The sequence below is a fragment of the Haliaeetus leucocephalus genome, unplaced genomic scaffold (genome assembly GCF_000737465.1).
Source record: "Haliaeetus leucocephalus isolate CR32 unplaced genomic scaffold, Haliaeetus_leucocephalus-4.0 Scaffold151, whole genome shotgun sequence".
Taxonomy (NCBI): Eukaryota; Metazoa; Chordata; class Aves; order Accipitriformes; family Accipitridae; genus Haliaeetus; species Haliaeetus leucocephalus.
In genome coordinates this window covers 1,916,805-1,924,529 of record NW_010972587.1, presented here as the reverse complement: position 1 = coordinate 1,924,529, position 7,725 = coordinate 1,916,805, and the positions used below count along the sequence as shown (strand labels likewise).

The window sequence follows — 7,725 nt, the reverse complement described above, 5'->3', positions numbered from 1 at the left end:
TTCTGTCAGCTCTACAGTTCAGAGCAGAGTGTTTGGGGAGGGGTGTCTAAGCAATTTCCGTGAGGTTCACCTTCAGTGCTGGCTCAAGACCTTATTTTTCAGAAGTTTATTGTATTTCCTCCTCAAACAAGAAGAAAGAGAAATTCTTCCTCAACTGTAGCAGAAAGCCTTCCGATTCCTTCCTCCTTCTCTGGACTTCAGCTGAGGACTGGAGTAAGAGGTTTTTAGCCCCATCTTTCCCTAGGATGTGATGCTGAATGTGTATTTCCCATCCAGGGTGTGGTGAGCTAGTCAAAAGAGGTGATAGCAGTGATTAGTCACATCCTTGTTCAATGCAATCTCATAACAGCAACAGCAGACCCTGGGAATGGGAGGCACTTCCGAAGAAAGTCTCTTGACATGTTACAGGGAATAACGTGGCTTGTGGCTACACCATAACTCAGTGGTACATCCAGGACCAGCAGTCATCTCCTGGAAGGTGGTTGGGAAGAGGCCAGGAGTGGACTGATGAGCACGGGAACCATACAGTCGGCTAAAATTAGTGTCCAGTGAGATTTTGAATGTTCATTTTTGGGCTGGACCGTACTCACAGTAAGCTAGAGGGATGGAAGATAGGTTGTTATAACTCGCAACTGCAAACAAAAGGTTAAATAATGTGAAGGCTTTAGGAATGTAATAAAAACAGAATTTGTGAAATATGAATTAATGAACTTACAATATGCTTTTCAGCATTTCAGTGTCTGGAAAATAAAGGTGAATACCAGAGGTAGGGAGGTAAATGTAACAACTGAAACAAAGCTTTTTAAAAGCCTCAGAAGGAGGACATCATGGCACAGCCAAAAAGTAGTATGACTGAGGGAGGTGGCTAACAATACAGATGGGAGAAGGAGAGCCTTATCAAGTCTAACTTAACATTTTCTATGAAAATATAGGTATGTCCCGGTGTATGATTTCCAACACTAGAGCAGACAGACAGAAGAGATCCTGTAATGACTACACAAAAGAGGGCAGAAGAAAGATTCAGCATCAATTTCCTCATCCACCTGCCTGATGTCATTCAAATATCCATCAGGAGGTGTGGGAAGCTTGGGACCAGGTGCGCTCCTTGCAGTGGTTTGAACAGATGCGGGTGGCACAGCACCTACTTAGCCAGGTCATGAACCCTTTCCATGGGACTGGAGCCGCAAGAAGAAGTCAGGCAAGCTGGATCCGTGTCTGACGAGGGTAAGCCAAAGGGATGGAGAGGTGGGATCTGCCAGTAGGGCAGGAGGACAGGGAGTCTGGACCAGGGAGAGTCTGAATGCCCATTCACAGCTTTTGGTCTGGGTTTGGGACTTCTGTTCTGCTGGGTGAGCTGGTGGAGAAGTGCGAGAAACCTCCGTTAGAAGCAGACTTTGGTTATCAGCCTGTGTTTAACGCCTGGGGAGGAGTTCATGGGAATGCACTTCAGGGGAGGCCAATCAAACAAAACAGCCTCTCTGTCTGGATTTCTCCCAGTTTGGTCTTTAATGTCTGTCTTTTGACTAAGTATAACTCAGCCTCCCATCTTCTCATTAACCTGTTCCCCCACTGGGCCCATTAGCCTGGCAGATGAAACATTTATGGAAAAGAGTTTATAAACATGTTCTCAAATAGCTTGTCGATGTCCTGCCTCCCGCCGTGCTTTCTGCTGCCTGCAGCGGTTGGGATGCTGTTGTGGGCATGGGAATGGGTCCTTGGGAGGGACACGGAAAGGGACGTGGTGATGGTGGCTCCAGGGTGAGGGGCTGCAGCTTCAAGGGCACAGACCCGTGCAGAGCTGATGCGGCAGGTATCTGAGGGAAACTGAGGCAGGACTGAGGCGCAGAGAGATGAATTCGTGCTGCGGATGCCTCAGGGGAGGCTAAAGTGCAAATTGATGACAGCCAGCCTTTAATGGCTTCCTTTCGGGTATAAGGAAAAGAGCGGGGCGTTTCAGCCCACAGGGTGAGGCTGATTTTGGCTCTTGTCCTGAGAGCCTCGGCCACAAAGGGTGAAGCTCAGTCCCAGGGATGCCCCTGTTGACTCCCAGAGGCAGAACTGGAGCCTCGGATTTCCCACTCCAATTTCTGACATTTGTCACCTTGTGGGCATTAGACAGCCAGGAGTCTGCATTTGTACCAGTTCTGGGTCCTCACGCATTACTGTCTACAGCTGGGTTGCAAATTACTCTCTAAAGGGAGTACAGTTTCCCTTTAGCACCCTGCGTAACATTTCAGACTAAAGGTGCAGCTCTGCCTTTATGTTAGCAGGACAGGGTCAGGAACGTGGAAATCACCTGGATAAGCTGACCACAGCTCTGGTCATTACACCCGGTTACAGCCTGGAATATGGGTGATTTTTTGGAAAATGGGATCAGGATGTGATAAATGTGGTGTTGGTCCTACGCAGTTTCCGATCTCTCTGAGAGGATCGCACAGTGATGGGCAGATGGCCGGTGATTCCAGCAGGCCACCGTGTGAGAAAGGGTATTTGCAGGGGAGGTGGGCAGTGCTTTGGGTCTGGTACAGCCTGACCACTTGTGTATACCAGTCAGCAGTGGTGGAGCACCAGTCTTTTACCACAGAAGATGAACAAAACTTTATATGAGTTTCATTATCTACCATCATACTGCCAATCCAATTAGTGTGTTACAATCAGCACAGGAGGCACAAACCCATAAAGTTCTCAAATATTTTTATGCAAAAAGAATTCAGCATTCCTGCCCCAGTAAAAGCCCCTGCTTTGCCCTTCATTAAAATTTGGTTTATTTTATAAGAAGCTGAAGATTACAATGGCCTTGAAGTTGTATTTGTGGGTTTTGTAGTGGTTAGGTAGTTCTCAGAAGAGGATACTGGAAAGTAGGAGACTTGCTGATGTCATTTTTATTTCACCACCAGTACCCAAAAAAAAAAGCTGAGAGAGATGTTGGTGGCCCTATATAAGGTGCACCTTACCTCCTGCAGAGCACATCAAGAATCACAGCAAAGGTAAGGCTTGCAGCCTTTGTGCCTCTCTCCCTTTGCCTTGCCCACTCTCCCTGATGCTAACGCTGCTGTCTCTCGTCAGTGCTGAGTGCTGTAGCTGCAACGTGCTGGGACGGACGACTTTGGATCGTGAGCCATGGCCTCGTTGCTGACCTTGACCAAGAACTTCTCAGGATGGGTCTTCTTCTGCTGCTGTTGCTGTCTCCCTCTTCTTCTCACCAGCCCTCTGCCTCCGAAAGGGGCAGGGGTGGCTTCTAGCACCCATCATGCCTGCAGGCTCAGGAAAATCAACTTCCAGCAGCCCTACATCAGGAATCGCACCTACACCTTGGCTAAAATGGTACGGTAACCTACGTGTCCTTCACGGCGGGATCTGAGGATCTCCTCGTCTGCCAGAGCCCTGGCTTCTCGCCTTCGGCATTCCTCTCTTTTTCTCATGCCTTTCTCCAGAAAAAAAATGTGCGTTTGCAGTAAGGCAGAGCTTGGGTGCATGGAGCGGGTCTGTTGCCCGCTGGTTGTGTAGCCGGTGGAAGGTGCTGCCTCTCCTCCTCCTGCTCCCCACGGGAACGGCAGCCCCCGGCAGAGCACAGCTCCTTCTCTCCAGCAGCCGCTGCTGGACTGGATCAATGCGAAACAGGAGCTTACATTTCTCTGTTTGCCCGGTCCTTTTGGAGCTGGGCCTGCTCGTCCTTCAGCCACAGCCAGGCAGCTCCTCAGGCATCTGACGGTTCTTTGCTCGGGCAGGTTTCTGGGCTGCCAGTTACACCATCGAGTGCTGCTGCACCTCCCAGCAGCGCTGCGGGCCACCGTGAGGTCGGCCACCTGCGGCATCTGGTTTAGTCATCGTAACCGCTACGACATCTGATGTGTAAGAGGGGGACAGGAATTCAGACTTCTGCTTATTTGTTTTCCAGTGATACTGATCTTGAATCTCACCCAGTTAAGGGGAGAAACAGACACAATGTCCAACTTATCGATCTGTAACACACTGTCTATAGCGTCCATCCCCTTGTTTCACCAGCACTATTATTGATGAAAACCTTAGGGTTTATAATTAATTTTTAGGTAGGGTTCCCATCCCCACCTGACATTCCCTTTTTTTCTTCTCAGGCCAGGGTCTTGGACGAGGACACGGACAACAGGCTCATTGGGCAGCAGCTCTATGTTAACGTCAAGGTAAGCCTTACACCGGGAGGCTGCTCTTTGCATCCTTCTGCAACACTCCTTGGTCTCTTACTGTGATTTAACGTGACCTCTCCCTTGCATACATAGGAAAACAACCACTGCTACGTGATGAAGAGGATTGCGGAGATTGTAGTGAAAGATGTCCTCCTCACCAAGGCCAAGGACCAGTACCCGTACACTGAGGAGGTGGCACAGTTCTTGGCGTCCCTGACCTCAGAGCTGAGCAGATGTGTGAGTAGTGTTGGGTTTCTTTCCCTTCTCTGAGCTGTGACTCTTGTCGCTGTTCCTGGATCTCAGAATGCTGCAAACAGTGGCAAAAGGCAATGATATGAAAGGAAACCTCAGATCAAAGATATCAGACTCGAGTTTGATAGAAAGGTGTGAAAAAAAAAAAGCACATTGTTGCATACAGCTGCCAATGTTATGTCTGGGTGTTTTCTTTTTTTAGAAATACTCAGGACACAGAGAGCACATTGAAAAGAACGTGGAAGAAATGAAGAGCAAACTGAAACAGGTAAATTTTTCCCCAACACTTAAAAAGAGCAGTTCCAAACTCCAGTCATTTAGTTGGATTAAGGCTGACCTAATTATGAAATGAACTCTGGAGGTTATTTAGGAGGTGAAGCCTGCAGGGGCATTAAAGAGGGGATTACATGGTAATTTAAACCTTCAGAAGTCAAGTTGAAGGAAACTATATGCTAGACTAGATTTGAATGAGCTGGTTTATGTCTTATGATATAATGACTCTAATAGAACTACTTGAGAGAATAAGGGGAGTAAGTTCTCAATTCAGTTTCTGCGACAAGCCTAATTTCAATTTTCTGAGCAATAACGAGATGCTAAAACTTACATTCTGCTCTTTTCTAGTTGGGAGAGAATGGAAAGACTAAAGCCATTGGAGAACTGGATTTACTGTTTGACTACATAGAAAATGCCTGTACTGATGCCCCAAAGAAGGCAGGGAACAAGAAGAAAAACTGAAAGAATTTCAGATCAGGCTTGAAGACGTGTCTCCAAAAAACTCTTGCTATGCTCCAATTGATTAACTATTATGGAAACTGCACCCCTCTCCCCCACTCCCCCATGCAGTATATTTTTCACTTGTGCCAAAAATAGCAAACTAAGTGGGCACAGACAGGATGCATATTGCTGCCTTCTTTGAAAATGAAAACTCCAGGACAGTGTTGGCAGCTCCATTTCAACACAGGGCATTAGTTATTTTCAAAGGCATACTCCTGTCCTCCCCATCTCCATAGGAATAAAGCAACTGTTTCTGTATTTTATATACTGAGATTTGACACCTATGAATCAGCTTTGGTCAAGGTAGGCAGTGATATGTAGCCAGTACGTTTTGAGCCTTTTACTTGGAAATCTCTCTTGCATATGTTGCCCCCTTCTGACCTTTACCTGAATAGTTGGTATTTCAGACCAATTCAGAAATATTTTTGTCATTCATATTTAATGGTAACTTATTTTAAGGTAATAATTATACAGCACTTTTATTTATATAGATTAATTGAAAAATATCCAAGGAAATGTATTTATGAAGCTGTACCAGAGGGTTTTAAGTGAACTATGAAATTAAAACTGCTGTGTGATATTTATATGCAGATGAATTGTTTTATAAATGCTTACTCTCTAATTTATTGCAATAAATATTTTGGTGCTCAAATATTGCCATTTACAGAGCTTGTCTCTTTTACTCAAACATAAGGGAGATGACACATACTGTGCCTGTGGGGCTGCTGGGCCAGTGGCTGTATTCTTCTATCTAGAAAGGATGGAATCTCGGTTTGGGGACAGGCTTCTTCACCATAAGGCTGCAATTTCAACTTATCACAGGCCAGGGCTTAGAGGGGAGCATGTGGGTCAGCCTTTCTTGTGGGGGGTGGTGGGAAAAATAACATCACTGCTGAGAGTCATTGGTTTGGTTCATTGATTCTGCCTCAGTATGCCCATAGACAAGATCCCGTCTTGAATAGCTGCTGGTGAAAAGTCCCAAACTGTCCTGCCCTGGATCAGATGAGATGGACACAAACAGCCAGGCAGAAATTGCTACTGAAACCTCAGAGCACTGCATTTGCACTGCCCCATAGGCACACTGAGCACAAACAATGCTCTACAGCATCAGGGATTTGAGAGTACTTCAGAAGAGAAGTGCTTGGTGCCTGCTTTCGACACAAGCTCCTAGACAGAAAAACCCCAAGTCACTGAAGAGCAGTTTAATCCATCATTGTCATGTCCTTCAGCCACGTCCCTTAGGCAAAGACAGAGGAGTTGCTCTTAGTGCAGCCAGGGACATTGGTGGCTGGACCAAGGTTAAAGACGTGAAAAGCATCCAAATAGTGAGAAGGTCAGAGGAAATATGTAAGAGCACATTGTCAGCAACTGGTGAAAACTTCTTGAACAAGGCTTTACCATTTATTCATCAGGGTAAGAGGCATCCTGTCCACATCTGGGAAAAAAAAATCACCATGAATATCCTCAAATAGAGGACTCAGGGTGGCAGTGCAGAAGAGGAGGGTGAAGTTTTGTAAACACAGCATATCAGGGACATACATGCAAAAATGCTTGCTGGAAGGATACCTAGAAGACACCCCATGAACAGATACTCTAATACAGGAAAACCGTTGGCAGGAGATCTACCTTGATCTACCTTGCCAGGTTCATCAACTAAATTCAAAGAGAAATTAAAATTAGTCCAAAAATAGTTAGTCTCAACATGTCTTACATTGGCTGTTGAAGTTAGAGGGCATTTAAGTGGGATTAAACTATCCCATGTTGCTCCTGAAACAATTTCGAGATAAAAGCATCCATCCATACCTACTTTGAACAAGGTTTATGTGAACTGAAATTATAACTTTCTTGTGGGAACTCACATACTAGACTGGCATACGATCCATCTGGGTGATGGATGCCTGTTACCTGTCAAACTAGATGCAATCAACATGGCTTACTTTGCTCCGCACTCTCATTTGCATCCCACAACATATGAATTACATGCCTGTTTACAGTCAAGGCAGAAGTGACCCAACAGTGACAGCCAGCCAGGATTTGGTACCATGCTACAGTGTTAGCGATTTAACCTTTTGCTATATTCAGTAGGATATTTATTTTCTTTCTTGTGGGATAAGCAAGGATGTTGTCAAGAGCTGTTGGCCAATATCCTTTCCCTTATCACTCAAACTTGCAGCAGCTGACAGCAAAGGGAGGGAAGTTAAGCACCAAATGGGGAGTTGATCTCACTGACCTTTGACAGACACAGTCTATCCCCAAGCTACACCTGGCTCCCTTTACAGTCAGTGGAGGGTAATAAGAATTACCCTGGTGTCATTCATCTCATCTACATTAGAGGTTTATAAAGACTGTGCCTTTGGACAGAGTAATACGTCTTTGCCCCAAAAGTACCTGTTTTCTTCCTTGATTATAAATAGAGACTAGACCATGAACCACACATGCTGTTCCTCCTTGATATAATCTCTTCACAAATGGATAATTAACTTATTTCCTTCTTCTACTTCCTTTAGGCCTCTTCCACATTGTCCTCGTTGAGCTG

At 45.7% G+C, this 7,725-nt stretch overlaps 1 protein-coding gene across 1 annotated transcript; it reads left to right on the top strand.

Annotated features, from left to right (window-relative positions):
- Positions 1 to 3,120: 3,120 nt before the first annotated feature.
- IL22 (interleukin 22) lies at positions 3,121 to 5,150 on the top strand. Its single transcript, XM_010561735.1, has 5 exons — positions 3,121 to 3,324; positions 4,095 to 4,160; positions 4,257 to 4,400; positions 4,618 to 4,683; positions 5,037 to 5,150. The coding sequence occupies exons 1-5, from the start codon at positions 3,121 to 3,123 to the stop codon at positions 5,148 to 5,150; spliced, it is 594 nt and encodes a 197-aa protein (XP_010560037.1).
- Positions 5,151 to 7,725: the final 2,575 nt, after the last annotated feature.

Bases quoted from the DNA above. Each gene is read 5' to 3' on its own strand.
- IL22 (XM_010561735.1), top strand. From the start codon at position 3,121: ATGGCCTCGTTGCTGACCTTGACCAAGAACTTCTCAGGATGGGTCTTC. The intron at 4,401-4,617 runs GTGAGTAGTGTT...TTCTTTTTTTAG, and splicing joins CCTCAGAGCTGAGCAGATGT to AAATACTCAGGACACAGAGA. The intron at 4,684-5,036 runs GTAAATTTTTCC...GCTCTTTTCTAG, and splicing joins TGAAGAGCAAACTGAAACAG to TTGGGAGAGAATGGAAAGAC.